Source organism: Diabrotica virgifera, chromosome 6 (genome assembly GCF_917563875.1).
Source record: "Diabrotica virgifera virgifera chromosome 6, PGI_DIABVI_V3a".
NCBI lineage: Eukaryota > Metazoa > Arthropoda > Insecta > Coleoptera > Chrysomelidae > Diabrotica > Diabrotica virgifera.
In genome coordinates, this window is record NC_065448.1 from 215464351 (window position 1) to 215482355 (window position 18005).

The following is an 18005-nucleotide window of genomic DNA, read 5'->3' on the forward strand; positions in this document are numbered from 1 at the left end:
TATAGTGTCATACAGCCTTTAGATGAGCAGGACATCTAGCAAGATCACAGCAGAACAACCCTCCCAGAAGAATCCTTATGTCACACCCTGAGGGAAGTAGAAATAGGGGTAGGCCAAAACTCACATGAAAGGATGGAGTGGATGAGGATGGGAGAAAAATAGGCGCAGCAAACTGGCAACGGTTGGAAATGGATAGGACTGACTGGCGTAATAGACTTGGGAAGGTGGAGGCTCTTTCACAGGGCTGTAGCACCTTTGATGATGATGACGATGATATCTTACATAAAAAAAGAATGTGTGTGTACTTTGTACGCACGTAAGAAGTTATACTTCTATTATATGATTTAAACGAAATTAATATACTTTTTATTTATATTTTGTTTAAATATTAAACTAATTTATACTTACTACTTCTCAAACATTTTTATTAGAACAGTGCCAAAAATTAAAATAATAAAAGAATAAAACACACACAAACACATTAAACAAGCCACAAATGATGTCTGAACATTAATTGTCGAAAATTTTTTTAACTAAATACGTATTTTCTGAAAATACAATTATATAATAAATATACTTACAATCATAAAATGTATTAAAAAAAAACAAAAAAGAAAGTTTCTATTGGGACTCGAACCAGCGCTGATAAGAGCGGTTGGTATTGGAATTCATTCGCCTTCTCCGCTTAGCCACGGACACTATGTGTCATTATTTACGAAGATCGACTAACTAAACGGATTAAACTTGTGATATTTTGATATTTTGAAAATTGATCAAAGTATTTTAATTTTGAATTGAAATGATTTAGAATTGAAAAAATACAACAAAACATAGAGTAAAAAAACAATATATTAGGTGAATATTGATAGAAATTTTGATGGTAATCAAATTATATAAATAAAAGTATTACATACTATGTATTTTGGCAGATCAAATAGGTAGGTTTATACCCATGATACATTAACAATTATTACGTACCTGTTACTTTTAAAAACTATTTAAAAGTCACTACAATATTATAAACTTTTTTGTTTCTGTCCTCACAAAAATAAAACTAATATATTATACATTTGTTTACCTTTACCTTTACCTCCAAACCACAGCTGCCATATCGGATAATTTTTGACATGTCATTTGAACATCCAATCAGAACAAAGTTATAATGCGCATGCGCCGGGCTGATAGGTTTTAACATATAAAAAAATCACCCTCTATCGCCGGTAAAGAAGTATAACTTCAATAATAGTCAAATTTGCGCACCCTATAAATATTTTATGGGGGTTTTGTTCTCTTAAACCCCCAAATGTTTGAGTACGTTCCAATTAAATTATTATTATGGTACCATTAGTTAAACATAACGTTTTTAAAACTTTTTTGCCTCTCAGTACTTTTTCGATAAGCCAGTTTTTATTCAGACAAGGCTACTTTTTTAATATGTTTCAAAATTTCTGAGTACCTACCTAACAAAATGTAAATTATAAAAGTATTATTTTATCATATTATTAGCAGGTCTCTATAATCGTATCTAACCATTTAGAAATATGTGATGGATTTTACAAATGTTCAAAACATCTCGATAAAAACTGGCTTATCGAAAAAGTATAAAGAGGCAAAAAAGTTTTAAAAACATTGTGTTTAAAATAATAATTAAATTGGAACGTACACAAACATTTGGGGGTGTTTAAGGGAATAAAACCACAATAAAGTTTTTATAGGGCGCATACATTTTACTGTTATTTTTTTTAACATATTCCTGTCTTAAGAAATCCACATGTCCATTTTCAATATAAAATCTCATAACAGTTTTCGATATATGTATTTAAAAAATATATTTTGATTGATTTTCATTGTGTAACTTCAAAGGGCTGTAACTTTTTTTATGTGCACGTTTGTACTAAGCTAAGTTATATTCAATCGAACTATTGTTGGTCATAGAATATGTGAGTTAATTTATGATCTTTATTTTTGTTACACCCTCTATAATTTAGCACATAAAATTGTAAGGGATGACAAATTTTCGTGTCACAAATTCATCAAAATCATCTCTCACGTCCAATATTTACATTTGAAGCCAGTAAACCCAGTAACTCCAGGGTATTACAATCCTTAATAGACCGGGCAGTATCGTCGCCCTCGCTAGCGCAATTATTCCGATTCGATTTTTTTGCACAAACTTACTCAAAAAGAGGTCCTTATAACATATCCACAGGGTGCCGGGCGGTGCCGTGGTCGAAAAATTTTTTAAACAAATTTTTTTAAACAAATTCACAAAAATAATTGTTTTATTTCCAAAATTTTTTTTATATAATTTGGGTCATTCTGAGCAAAAAAGGTCTCTTGTCATTTTTCTCTAAAATTGACAGTTGTCGAGTTATACGCGATTAAAAATTTGAAAAATGCGAAAATGGCCATTTTCAAGGCTTCATAACTCGATCAAAAATGATTATTATGAAATTCAAAAAGTGACAAAATCAAGATTCAAATACCCTCTTCAGCGTTCTGAAGAGATTTTTGTCATTAATTTATTACAAAGCTGTTATTTTTAGTTATTAACAATTAGCGCTATAGTCCAACTGTATCTTCGCCCCCGTTAACGGAACTATTTCGATTAGATTTTTTTGCACAAACTCTCTCAAAAAGAGGTCCTTATAACATATCCACAGGGTGCCGGGCGGTGCCGTGGTCGAAAAAATTTTTAAACAATTTTTTTTAAACAAATTCACAAAAATAATTTTTTTATTTCCAACAATTTTTTTTAGATAACTTGGGTCATTCTGAGCAAAAAAGGTCTCTTGTCATTTTTCTCTAAAATTGACTGCTGTCGAGTTGTACGCGATTAAAAATTTGAAAAATGCGAAAATGGTCATTTTCAAGGCTTCATAACTCGATTAAAAATTATTATTATGAAATTAAAAAAGTGACAAGATCAAGATTCAAATACCTTCTTCAGCGTCCTGAAGGGATTTTTGTCACTATTTTATTACAAAGCTGTTATTTTTAGTTATTAACAATTAGCGGTATAGACCAACTTTATCGTCGCCCCCGTTAGCTGAACAATTTCGATCAGATTTAGGTCATATAATACATAGTCATAGTATAATACATATAATAATATAGATAATAGGTCCTTATAACATATCCAGAGTGCCGGCCGGTGGTCGAAAAATTTATAAACAATTTTTCGGCCAAGGTACCGCCTGGCACCCCGTGGATTTATTATAAGGACCTCTTTTTGAGTAAGTTTGTGCAAAACATCTAATCGAAATAGTTTCGCTAACGGGGGCGTTGATACAGCTGGACTATAGCGCTAATTGTGAATAATTAAAAGGAACAACTTGGTGATAAAATAATGAAAAAAATCTATTCAGAACCTTGAAGAAGGGATTTAAAACTTTGATGTGGCCACTTTTTAAATTTCATAGTGATAATTTTTAATCGAGTTATTAAGCCTTAAAAATGGCCAGTTTCGCATTTTTCAAATTTTTAATCGCACATAACTCAACAACAGTCAATTCTAGAGAAAAATGACGAGACCTTTTTTGCTCAGAATGACCCAAATTATCTAAAAAAAATTGTTGGAAATGACAAAATTATTTTTGTGTGTTTGTTTAAAAAAATTGTTTAAACAATTTTTAGACCACGGCACCGGCCGGCACCCTGTGGATATGTTATAAGGACCTCTTTTTGAGTACGTTTGTGCAAAAAAAATCTAATCGAAATAGTTCCGCTAACGGGGGTGACGGTACAGTTGGACTATAGCGCTAATTGTTAATAACTAAAAGTAACAGCTTTGTAATAAAATAATGCCAAAAATCTCTTCAACACGTTGAAGAAGATATTTGAATCTTGATTTGTCACTTTTTGAATTTCATAATAATAATTTTTAATCGAGTTATGAAGCCTTGAAAATGGCCATTTTCGCATTTTTCAAAATTTTAATCGCGTATAACTCGAAAACAGTCAAGTTTAGAGAAAAATGACCAGAGACCTTTTTTACTCACAATGACCCAAATTATCTAAAAAAAGTTGTCGGAAATGAAAAAATTATTTTGTGAATTTGTTTAAAAAAAATTGTTTAAAACATTTTTCGACCACGGCACCGCCCGGCACCCTGTGGATATGTTATAAAGACCTCTTTTTGAGTAAGTTTGTGCAAAAAGATCTAATCGAAATAGTTCCGCTAACGGGGGCGACGATAAAGTTGGTCTATACCGCTAATTGTTAATAACTAAAAATAACAGCTTTGTAATAAAATAGTGACAAAAATCCCTTCAGGACGCTGAAGAAGGTATTTGAATCTTGATCTTGTCACTTTTTTAATTTCATAATAATAATTTTTAATCGAGTTATGAAGCCTTGAAAATGGCTATTTTCGCATTTTTCAAATTTTTAATCGCGTATAACTCGACAACTGTCAATTTTAGAGAAAAATGACAAGAGACCTTTTTTGCTCAGAATGACCCAAGTTATCTAAAAAAAATTGTTGGAAATAAAAAAATTATTTTTGTGAATTTGTTTAAAAAAAATTGTTTAAAAAATTTTTCGACCACGCACCGCCCGGCACCCTGTGGATATGTTATAAAGACCTCTTTTTGAGTAAGTTTGTGCAAAAATATCGAATCGAAATAGTTCCGCTAACGGGGGCGACGATACAGTTGAACTATACCGCTAATTGTTAATAACTAAAAATAACAGCTTTGTAATAAAATAGTGATAAAAATCTCTTCAGGACGTTGAAGAAGGTATTTGAATCTTGATTTTGTCACTTTTTGAATTTCATAATAATCATTTTTAATCGAGTTATAAAGCCTTGAAAATAGCCATTTTCGCATTTTTCAAATTTTTAATCGCGTATAACTCGACAACAGTCAATTTTAGAGAAAAATGACAGGAGACCTTTTTTGCTCAGAATGACCCAAATTATCTAAAAAAAAATTGTTGGAAATAAAAAAATTATTTTCGTGAATTTGTTTAAAAAAAATTGATAAAAAAATTTTTCGACCACGGCACCGCCCGGCACCCTGTGGATATGTTATAAGGACCTCTTTTTGAGTAGGTTTGTGCAAAAAAATCGAATCGGAATAATTGCGCTAGCGGGGGCGACGATACTGCCCGGTCTATAATGTATACACATCAATAATGCAATTAACCGCATATTAACAAACAGCAAAATTTTATGCATATTTGTAAAATATACATCAATAAACAATTTTATGGAAATTTATAAAAAAGATTATTTTTCTTTGTTTGAGAAGTGCTGAATTTCAGAAAATGAAATTGTAAGGGATGACAAATTGTTGTCTCAAAAAATTCATCAAAACCATATCTAACTTGTAATATTGGCATTTGAAACCAATAAACCCAGTAGGTCTGGATCCCGCGCATGAAAAAAAATTGATTAATAGCAAGCTGAAAATTTGTTAATAGATTAAGGGTGTCTAGTCGGACAAACTTTGATATATGGGAACACTGGAACAGGGGAAGTTTTAATTGTGGAACAGGTTAAAAATTTGGAACGGTCAGACCACGAAAACGGCACATGTATTTTGTCCGACAGAACAGACTTAAACTCTTCCAACAGAGATTAAACTCTCATGCAAAAATCAGACTGCTATTTGTCACCAAATGGGCGTTTTAATGAGTGGAACATGTAGAATATGTCAAATGACAGGAATTATGACAGGTGATAAATAGCAGTCTGATTTTTGCATGAGAGTTTAATCTCTGTTCGGAGAGTTTAAGTCTGTTCTGTCGGACAAGATAAATGTGCCGTTTTCGTGGTGTGACCGTTGCAAATTTTTAACCTGTTCCACAATTAAAACTGCCCCTGTTTAATCAATTTTTTTTTCATACGCGGGATCCAGACCTACAGTACCTAACCCCGAGGTATTACAACCGTTCATGTATAAATATCAATAATGCAATTAGCTCCATATTAAAAGAGCGTAGGCGCAAAATTTCGGGCCAATGCTTTTTATATATATGCATTTTTCGAATCCTGAAAAAACTAATAAATATTTTTGAAAAATTTGAGCGCAAAATGAAAGATTGCATTATTGCCGAGGGCAGAAACTCTCTTAGAATAAACAGGTTTTTTTTAATGAGATATTTTACTCAATGTTCTCTTTTTTTCTTCACCCCTGTAACTTATTAAAATAATTATTATAGAGGTTTTCAGGGAATTTCGGCCCTCGGTAATAATGTGGTCTTTCATTCTGCGTTTAATGTTTTTAAAAATAATTATTAGTTTTCGCAGGATTCGAAAAAAAAAATGATTGCGTTTAAAAAGCATTGGCCGGAACTTTCGCGCCTACGCTCTTTAACAAACAGTAAAATTTTATGCACATTTGTAAAAAAACATCAATAAACAATTTTATGGAGATTTAAGAAAACAATATTAATTTTCTTACTTTATTTGAGAAGTGCTAAATATATAATTCAGCGCGTATAAGGGATGACAAATTTCCGTCTCAAAAAATTCATCAAAATCATCTCTCACTTCTCTCTCCGGAAGCGCTAGCCCAGTCAAATTCCGCAAAAGGAAGAACCACTAAATGCCCATCAACATTCATTTGGGGGACAGTATATCACCTCCATTCTTCCGTTCTGTATATAAAGAAGATGGCTCCAGAAGATGCAGTTAGTTCATAGTGTTAGATTTGTGGCTGGATGGGATTTTTTTGTTTGTGATTCATCGGTACTGCACAGGTAAGAGTGACTAGTGGACCGTGAGGACGTTCTTTTTTAATCATAGACTGTTTATAGTGATTTGCATTAGTGTGGAATATATTATTGTGTGCGATGTGAGTATCGATTTTGCAAAGAAATTTAGCTCGCGGTATTTAGTGAATTGTTTCTTTGGGAAAATATACTACTATTGGAGACAAATATTTTATTAGATTATAATTCTAAATTGTTTCTTTTTAATATAAATTTAAAAAGAAAAATAAGTATATTTAGTGAATTTTGAAAAAATGTTTCATTCACTTTCATTAAAAATTTATAAATATGTGGAACAAATTAGCTCAATCCAAATTTTATTTGGTCGTTTTGATATACTAGTAGGTTCCAACTAGGTAGATAAAAGTATTCCTTTTTTCTTTTTAAAAACAATTATTGTTCTGTGCTATTCAGAAAATTCGTTTAAATTATTTTGCCAAAAAAGAGATTACTGCAGTTTGTTCTTTAAATCACTTCATTTGTTTTTTAAAGCACTTCATTCTCTTCATTAAAAATTTATAAATATCTGGATCAAATTATAACTCAATCCAAATTTTATTTTTTTGTTTTGAGGTTCCAATAAGTTCTAACCAGGGAGATGGGTTACTTTTCTCTTTATACGAAAAATATTGTTCTGTGACATTCTGAAAAATTGTTTCAATTTAGTTGCCAAAAACGCATTACTGCAGCTTGCTGTTTCAATATACCACTTCATTTTCTTTGATTAACTACTTTTAATTACAGAATATTTTTCAAAGAAAAATGACTGTTCTGTGATATTCTAATAACGCTTTGTTTAAATTACATTATCCGAAAAGGCCTTTTTTCAACTGTTTCGTTAAATATACCACTCCATTCTCTTAAAAAATTGTAGATATGTGGATCGAATTAATTCAATACAAAATACATTTTCTTGTTTTGATTTTTGACTAGGCTTTAACCAGAGATAATATGTTTAAAAGAAAAATTACTGTCTATTAATATTGTGACGATTTGTTAAGTTATATTGAACAAAAAATCATTGCTGCAGTTGTTTCCTTAAATTATCCATTTTATTGTCTTTCATTAAAATTTTTTAAATACATACGTGGATCAAATTATTTTAATTAAAAAAATAATTTCTTTATTCTTTAGTCTCAGCATCCGTTATGGCTTGCAAATTTTAGATGCCTCGGAGGTGTAACCAGAGAAGGTTTCCATTGTTTTCAGTCTGATGGGATGTAGAATAATATTTTTAATGTTATTTTATGTGCTATTAGGTTGAAAACTTAGTCTTTTGCTAGCAGTTGCCGCTAGGGCATCCCTGCCATTTCGTTCGTTGCAATCCGTAACTGCTAACTGCACGCCGGGGTTTGTCCTGGTTGGGTCAGAGAGAGCAGCATATGTGCCTCCTGATGAGAGACTAATAAGTTTCGAAACCGGTAGAGGTGCTTGCTGCACTCTCTGATTGAACAAGAATATGATGCGACTGTAGTTTTGTATTGCAACGAAATTGAAAATGGTTATTCATTTTTAATTTTTTTCTAATTTTTAGTACATTTCGTTTTTTTTTTTCTTTATTACTTCATTTTCGGAATTTGTTCTTTATAACTTCATAATAATGCTTGCTTTTATCGGTTGAGAATAATTGAATAACTATTGATTTAGACCAGGATACTTTGACGTCCAAGCCAATGATCTATTGTTGTCTTGTCATTTAATCAGTTCCGTGGGTTTCGGTAGGTTCTATGGGAATATGGGGAGTAATTTTAATTTTTATTGACACTTCTCTAAAATGTATCTCCATCTATAATATAATAACAATTTTATTTTTTAAACAATAATCCAATTGATATATGATAACATGATGATAATGTCCAGATTATAATAATAACTTCTGGACACTTCCAAGGTTAAAAATAATTTATTTGCCATTTAGACTTCTCTGAGAAGACTTTATATTAAAAAGATAGAAGGTATTCGGTTCTGAAATTAAGTGAAATATTAAGATTAGTTTTTTTGTGTTAGCCGTGTGTTATACCGTACTGCAGCTGATTGGCTTATTGTACATCTTCCATTTAATATGGATGGTCATTCTAGAAATCCGAAATACTGTGCCAGCTTATACAAGGCTCCCTTTGTGGAGTCATTTGATAGTCTTCAAAAAGTGATTGCTGCCTAGTAGGCAGTGCCTACGTTCTAGTACCTCGCTGTCAAGCAAAATACGGTTGTCTGTTTCATGTTCTATAACACAGAGTCTGCAGCTCAAGTCCCTATGAAACAATCTTATTTTCTGCAGAGTTTAGCACTATTACCACCTGTCTGCCCAATATACATTTTATCATATTATGCTTGACCAGATGTATTTTCAACGTTAATATCACAAGAGAGTGAGATTAAATAATTGACAATAATGCGACCATTTTTCGAAAACTTGTTGCCTGGCAATAGACACGAGAGCCTGCAGGGCTAGAGTGACTATTGTCAAATGAAAACAAGTTTCAGAAGCAATTTTTTTTGTGTAATTATGTTTATTTACAATCTACATCATTAAAAGAGTATTAAGTAAATTTGTTCCATGTTTTTGGGCATGAAGAAGAGATTTCCAATGCTGTTTCATCTTATTCTATTTATGTTTAAGTTTTAAAATATGTAGGTACTGAGGCCAGGCTCTATCTAGTCTCCTTATGACAGGGCCATTATGGAATAATTCCCTTACTAACTCATTGTCATGGTGAATGGTACGCTGATTTTGTGACTCTGTGGCTCGATGAATGTCTTCTCTGATGAAAGGTATATTTAAGACTTCGTGAAGTGTTTGATTAGTTACGTACCATGGTGCATCCACTATTGATCTTAGAACTTTAGACTGAAATCTTTGGATGATATTCAGTGATGTTGACTTTGCACAGCCCCAGAGGTGTAGTCCGTAGTACCAAATAGGTTTGAGTATTGCTTTGTACAGAAGAATTTTGTTTTGGATGTTGAGTTTTGATCTGCGTCCAAGGAGCCAATACATTTGTCAGAATTTCAAGTCTAGTTGTCTTCTTTTGGTCTGGATATGTTTCTTCCAAGTAAGACGTTGGTCAAGATGGAGGCCAAGGTATTTAGCGTCTGTTACTGTTGGTATTCGTTCATTTTCCATTCTTACAGGTGGGCATGTGTTGTGGCGGTTGGTAAACGTTATTTGAGATGATTTTGTTTTGTTCACTTTTGTTCGCTATTTTGTGTACCATTCACTGAGTATGTCCAGATGGTGTTGCAGGTCTTGTGAGGCTTGTATGTGATCTTCATTTACAGCTAGTATTGCTACGTTATCAGCAAAGGAAGCGATCGTAGTATTATGAGACTCTGGTGTATCGGCTGTGTAGAGTGAGAACAGCAGCGGCCCGAGAACACTACCTTGCGGAACTCCGGAGTTAATAGGACAGAGGCTGGATTGTTGGTCTTTGAATTTTACTGAGAAATATCTATTTGATAAGTAGGATTTGATTAGGAGGAAATAGTTAGTAGATAGTGCTAATTTTACTTTGTAAAGCAGACCTCTGTGCCAAATTTTGTTAAACGCTTGTGAGATATCTAGGAATACAGCGTTGCAGTATTTATTTTCTTCGAGAGTTTTTGATATTTCATTTACTATTCGATGGACTTGTTGTGTAGTAGAGTAATTTTCCCGAAAACCAAACTGATGTTCTGGTAGTAATGTTACAAATTTGAGAAACAAATTTGAGCATTATTTTCTTATTTATTCTTACTATTCGACAGATTATTTTTAATACTTACATACAAATTTCAATTCTTTGTAAATAGACATTTGGTGACATTTATCCCAATTATGTGACACACATTTTTCAACTTGTCAAAGTGAACAGCACAGTTTAGCAAATATTCAGACGAAGAAATCAATAAAGTATTAGTTAAAATTATTTATACATACAGTTTTATTCATGAAATTATCTTACCGAAGTACACTCTAGCACTTAAAATTGCCGATTTGTGTTATCACCGTGACAATTTAACATCAGAGGCAGAACTAAAAGTTTATTATGGTTCAATTTCTTAAATGTGGGAGTTGTTAAAACTAGGAAACTCGTTGTAATTAAACAAAAACAAAATACCTTAAAATTATTATATTTTCGGTATAGTAATAATCTGATTGGACAGAAATAAACACGTGATGAAAAATCTTACTACACGATTGGAAATTAAAACAATTAAAAAATAGTACTAGGTATAATTATTTTGTGTTCTGATTCAGACTTTCATTTCTGATGTTATAGGTACAATGCAAGAGTGCATAAATTTAATACAATTCAAATGGATTTAACAAAGTTTTCTACCCCTACATTGAAAATAAATAGTAAAGTATTGAGATTAAATATTTAGTTTACTCTGAATATTAACATCAAATTCTGCTAAATTGTATTTTGATATAGTGTTTTACATTACAAATGATGTGCCCTCAATATGTATGTAGTAATAAAATGTTAAATCAATCAACTAAGAAGCTTGTTTCGCGATTTGGTTCATTCAGTAAAAAAATAAGTTTTTCTAGTTTTCAACCGTATCAGCCTTCAAAATTCAGGATTCGGTGCCTAACAACACTGACCAAATATTGGATTTGATTATTTTTTGACGCAATTTTAGGTTTAAGCTTTGGTTACAGAAGAAAGATTTCATTTTGACAAACGTTGTGCGAATTGCTTCAATTTTGCATTTGATCTCTTTACTTGGGTCTTGGGTTGGTTTGAAATGTAGCATCCCAGATATTTAAAGTGAGTAACTTTCTCAACGTCTTGTTGATCTATCTGTAGGGAAGCATTGTCATGAGGTTGGCGTCTAAATATCATAAATTTTGTTTTAGAAGCATTCATTTTTAGACCCATTGCTCTTCCTGTCTCATGTCGTGTTTACACAATCCATTAACTCTTGAACCCCTGGGAGACTGTCGCATAAAATAACAGTGTTATCAGTGTATCTAAGATTATTAATGAGTTCACCATTTCATAATTGATTTTGAGTACAAAGTCTTTATCTTGCAAACATTTAAAATAACACATTAAAACACTTTAATAAGTGTACACATAGAGTAGATTAAATCTTATAAATGTACATGTACTATTTTGGGACAGTATAAAAGAGTTTTTTTATTGGTTTTCCTCATGATTTACACGGAATTATTTTATTATTTTTCTCATAAAACTAGTTTTTAAAATATACAGTGTTCCAAATAATATACGTTCTGAATAAAGAGTAAATAATAAAAACAGAATCATACGAGTAGTTAGAAATTTATCATCAATTATCATCAATTATGAATTTCAGTCCCAATATAGTTAAAAAATGTGGTATATGCATTAATTTAACCTGGTTTATTCTTTGAAGACGAGGCAAACACCTCAGTTATGAAAGAAATAATTTTAGATTAATTGAAAACGCATTCTTCAAAGTTTTCAGTGATACCATGCACATTCTCTTCGACGAATTCGGGAAAACTTATATTGATATCATTATTTTTATACATAATTCATAGATAAAAACCTACCTTTACTTTTATATAATTCCATCCATTTGTTTATGTGAATTTAGCTAATGGATTATCTATTTTATTTCTTAAGCTTTCTTCTAATTCTTTAGGTTTGGTTCTTCTTCCTTTTCCACTTCTTTAGGTTTGGTTTGGTGTTTTCTTTACACATTTATCTAATAGTTTTTTCGTCCTAATTTATTTTTAAAGCCATTCCTACTCTATAATATATCTTGTAAGATATTTTTCTATAATTAGATTTTTGTAATAATTTGTTTTTTATTTACTTTTTATCACTTTTTAACACCAATAAAGGTTTAATTCTTGTGATATCTAAAAAAACTTAGGAGAATCTTAGCAGATTTCTAGCAATTTTTATTATATAAGCAGAATATATAGTCCAGAAAGCCACTGCGCATCCGCTAGGAAAAATATTCTAATTCGGATTTTTTGCACAATCTTACTCAAAAAGGACTCCTTTTAACAAATTTGCATGTTGCCAGGACCAAAAGGTGGTCAAAAATTTTTTAAACGTTTTTTTTTTGTTTTTTTCCTAAAATTATTTTTTTTTCATGGAAAAAAGTTTTTTTAGTTTTTTTGGATCATTCCAAACAAAAAAGGTTTTTAGTGATTTTTCTCTAAAAATGATAGTTTTTGACAAATAAGCAATTAAAAATTGAAAAATTGCGAAATCGGCCATTTTAACCTTCAAAAACTATGTGAAAAACTGAAAATTTGAATGTTGCCAAGGTAGGTGGATATTCTTTAAACATCGATTGATGAAATCCCGAAGAGTTTTTTGCAATACAATATTCAAAACTCCTTTGTTTTTTAATTGCTAATCAAGCGTGCGCGACACTATTTGCCACCGACAGTATGGTGCAAATTAAAGGAATAAATTCGTTATTTCGTAAACCGGCGACTATAAGGAAAAATCCCGAAACAGGTCGATATTTATTTTTAAGTTATGATATTGTGGCATATATGGTATACTAGTGGCGTCATCCGTCGGGGCGTGATGACGTAATCGATGATTTTTTTAAATCAGAATAGGGGTCGTGTGGTAGCTCATTTAAAAGGTCCTTTAATTCTCTATTCAGTAATGTAAACATTTACATAATTATTTATACAGGGTGTCCTTCTACTTCTTTTTTTGTCAAATAATTTAATTTAATAAAAATTTTTTGGACACCCTGTATAAATAATTATGTAAATGTTTATATTACTGAATAGATAATTGAAGAGCCTTTCAAATAAGCTAGCACACGACCCCTATTCTTATTTAAAAAAAGCGTCGATTACGTCATTACGTCCAGATGGATGACGTCACTAGTATACCATATATGCCACAATATCATAACTTAAAAATAAAAATCGACCTGTTTCGGGATTTTTCCTTAAAGTCGCCGGTTTACGAAATAACGAATTTATTCCTTTCATTTGCACCATACTGTCGGTGGAAAATAGTGTCGCGCACGCTTGATTAGCAATTAAAAAACAAAGGAGCTTTGAATATTGTATTGCAAAAAAATCTTCGGGATTTCATAAATCGATGTTTAAAGAATATCTACCTACCTTGGCAACATTCAAATTTTCAGTTTTTCACATAGTTTTTGAGGGTTAAAAATGGCCGATTTCGCAATTTTTCAATTTTAAATCGCTTATTTGTCAAAAACTATCATTTTTAAAGAAAAGTCACTAAAGACCTTTTCTGTTTGGAATGATCCAAAAAACCTAAAAAAACTTTTTTCCATGCAAAAAAATAAATTTTAGGAAAAAAACAAAAAAAAAAACGTTTAAAAATTTTTTGACCACCTTTTGGTCCTGGCAACACGCAAATTTGTTAAAAGGAGTCCTTTTTGAGTAAGATTGTGTAAAAAATCCGAATTAGAATATTTTTCCTAGCGGATGCGCAGTGGCTTTCTGGACTAATAGTAATATTAATCTATATTAACTTGTTAGTTTAATAATGTGCAATGTGCTAATGTGCCAAAAAAACTGCTGACATTACTTGTTTTTGTGCGGTAGCAAGTAGCATGTGGACAATCCTTGTTCTTAGCCTGGATACAAATTCTTAGAAAATTTATATAGACTATAGACTGACCTTTCTGGTTACTGCCCTGAATCGATACGCTATGCTAGTCGATAGTCCTCAGTTTTTGCTACCACATGGCGAGAAAAGCTAAAATTCACGAAAAATTGACATTCCTTGTTTTTCCCTGTATAGTTCAGAGAAATAAGGAAAAAAATGCCTGTTGGTGACACAACCCCCTCCAGGCCGAAACCAAATTTTTGAGTAGTATGGACATCTATATTAATAACCTATATGTTTCCTGCAGCCGATTTTGATGATATACATAGTTATAAACAAATGAAAATCAAAAAACGGTAAATTTTCGCTTTTTTCGTCTATAACCAAAAAGTTAAGTATTTTAAACAAGTAAAATTTAATAAAAAATTTTGGTCTTGGTAAAAGGTATATTATTTTAAAAAGCCCTATAGGGCTACAAACATCGAACAGAACGTTTTCGCTCTAAAAAGAGCATCATCAGTGTTGCCTAAAATAAGTATAACCATATTAATTATCAAAATGTTGAACTTAAAGTGATGACCAAGGTAGAATCAAAGTTTGGTTATACTTACAAGAACATGGTGAGCCAACCAAAAAATACGAAGGTCAAAGCCTTTCAAAAATGGACTAAAAGTCACATCAAAATGCTAACATAGCAAATTCCAAAGGATGGATATAATCCTTAGGGATTATATCCATCCTTTGGAATTTGCTATGTTAGCATTTTGATGTGACTTTTAGTCCATTTTTGGACTAAAGTCCTTCGTATTTTTTGGTTGGCTCACCATGTTCTTGTAAGTATAACCAAACTTTGATTCTACCTTGGTCATCACTTTAAGTTCAACATTTTGATAATTAATATGGTTATACTTATTTTAGGCAACACTGATGATGCTCTTTTTAGAGCGAAAACGTTCTGTTCGATGTTTGTAGCCCTATAGGGCTTTTTAAAATAATATACCTTTTACCAAAACCAAAATTTTTTATTAAATTTTACTTGTAATTAATGGTATACAGCCAGCTACAGGAAATTCTTCCTAGTGGATATTTTAAACAAATTTGAGAGCGAGAAACTGATAAATCGTATAAAAAACTTCAATATGGCGTTCGCTGAATATGTCTATCCTTATTGGTTGCTTAGAAAATTGCAAAATAAATCATAAATTTTTAGTTTTTATAAATATTTATAACTTATGTAAAAAATAACTTAGAACGTTCTTATTACACGCAATGCTGAGACTTCTGGTGCTTAAATCATACCCTAAATTCCAAAGCAATTGGTCAAATAATTTAAAAGGTATTTAATTTGTTTATCCCAAATTAATTTTTTTGCAACGCTTTAAGTCAGAAAATGATGAAGTTACACTAATACTTTGGATAGTTTATGAAAGAAGAAAATTTATACTATTAACTTAATTAAAAAAAATGACAAAAAATAATTCTAAATACTGCAAAAGTATTTTGCAAAAACATGTGAATTAAAAAATGGGGGGGCTAACTGCGTCCCTAATTGTCCAAGGACAATTGTTTTTCTTTCTAAATGTGTATAAAAATTCATTCTGTCCAAATATGAAAAAATAATTTTTCTACGGGTAACGGTTAAAAAGTTATTCTAATTGTTTATAAGTAAGCAAAAAATCGACGTGTTTTTGCAAAATAATTTTACACTGATTAAAATTACTTTTTGTATTTTTTTTTAATTAAGTCAATAGTATAAACGTTCTTCCATAAACTGTCAGAAGTCTTACTGTAACCTCATAATTTTCTGACTTATAGTGTTGCAAAAAAATGAATTTGGGATAAACAAATTAAATAAATTTTAAACTATTTGACCAATTGCTTTGAAATTTAAAATATAATTTAAGCACCAGAAGTCTCAGCAATTCGTGTAATAAGAAGGTTCTAAGTAAATTTTTACATAAGTTATGAATATTTATAAAAACTCAAAATTTATGAATTATTTTGCAATTTTCTAAGCAACCAATAAGGATAGACATATACAGCGAACGCCATATTGAAATTTTTTAGACGATTTATGAGATTATTACTCTCAAATTTCATTAAAATGCTTAACTTTTTGGTTATAGACGAAAAAAGCCAAAATTTACCGTTTTTTGATCTTCAATTGTTTATAACTATGTATATCATCAAAATCGGCTGCAGGAAACATAAAGGTTATTAATAATAATGTCCATACTACTCAAAAAATTTGGTTTCGGCCTGGAGGGGGATGTGTCACGAGAAAAGTCTTATTTCTCTGGACTAGTACTCTTCTACTTCTAAATAATAATATTCTCTAATAATTTAACTTTACTATAGGGTTTCTGTTGTGACTCAGCATTGAAGTCACCAATGTAATTTTTAACTACCATGGTTGTTCACTGGAAAAAAGTTTAGAAAATAGGCTATTTTGCACTAAACAAATTAAAAAGAAAGTTTCATTAAAAATGAGATTTATTATTTAACCATATTTGCAATTTTTAAAGGAGGCTTCATAGTGCTTTCCAAATTGCGATCTATAAGATCTTTTTTATCGGTTCCGCCCAAAATCCCGACAGACAAAATCCCGACGGCCAAAATTCCGACACGCCAGAATCCCGACAGGCCAGAATCCCGACAGGCCAGAATCCCGACCCGCCAAAATCCCGACAGGCCAGAATCCCGACAAATAAAAATCCTGTCAGATTTTCAAAACTATAATACATATAGTATCCATGTATTTTTGTTACGTTACAGTATTATTTCAAACATGAAATTTATTTATATTTTATCTAGTACTAATATCATCCACTTTCAAATAAATTTAAACTGATTAATTCGCAAATATTTTTCCATTATTGTTTTCACTAATTTTGGAAAAATGTGAAAACTTTGAATTATCCACGTCCGTCATCATTATACCAGGTAGAATGACATTTGAGGTGTCAAATGAAAGCTTATAATCCGTTTTATTAATCAGTTTTAATTTATTTTCAAGTATGTAGGTGATATTAGTATAATTAGCTAAATATACAGTCGGAAAAATGAAAGAATACCCATGAACGAACATATAAAATACTCTGTATTTTCCTGTCAGCGTGTCACAAAGAAAATTGTCCATTGCAAGTACATGTAACAATAATTATTACATGTACTTGCGCTGGCCAATTTTTTGTGTGACACGGTGACAGGAAAATACAGCGTGTTTTATATGTTCATTCATGGGTATTCTTTCATTTTTCCTACTGTAATTAAATTTCATGTTTAAAATAATACTGTAACGTAACAAAAATAGATGAATACTATGTATTATAGTTTTGAAAATCTGACAGGATTTTTAATTTGTCGGGATTCTGGCCTGTCGGGATTTTGGCGTTTCGGGATTCTGGCCTGTCGGGATTCTGGCCTGTCGGGATTCTGGCGTGTCGGGATTTTGGCCGTCGGGATTTTGGCTGTCGGGATTTTGGCTGTCGGGATTTTGGGGTAGACCCCTTTTGTATATACCCTACGTCCATATTCCATCCAACAAATCTAGTCTTTTTAGAAAGCTTATTATATGTTTAGAAGAGATAGCTCTAAAAGGTCTATTCCAGATATTTATGACGTGTTTCTCTAATTGCAGTGCTCTTCCCGATGTTTCATTTCCGAATAATTTTAATTGCTTTTTGTTGTAAGTTTTTTTAACAGTTTCAGAATATCGGCAAGCCTTACCCTATCAAAGGCTCTATTTCA

General features: G+C 31.3%; 1 protein-coding gene across 2 annotated transcripts in view; it reads left to right on the top strand.

Moving 5' to 3' along the window:
• Positions 1–6634: 6634 nt before the first annotated feature.
• The window catches only part of LOC126887220 (uncharacterized), a 161741-nt gene continuing 150370 nt past the window's right edge, over positions 6635–18005 (top strand). Inside the window, exon 1 of one of the 2 annotated variants that reach the window (XM_050654618.1) lies at positions 6635–6708. In XM_050654618.1, the coding sequence (XP_050510575.1) occupies positions 6635–6708 (74 nt within the window). Of the gene's footprint in view, positions 6804–18005 lie in introns of both variants that reach the window. The other variant, XM_050654619.1, reaches the window with a different exon arrangement.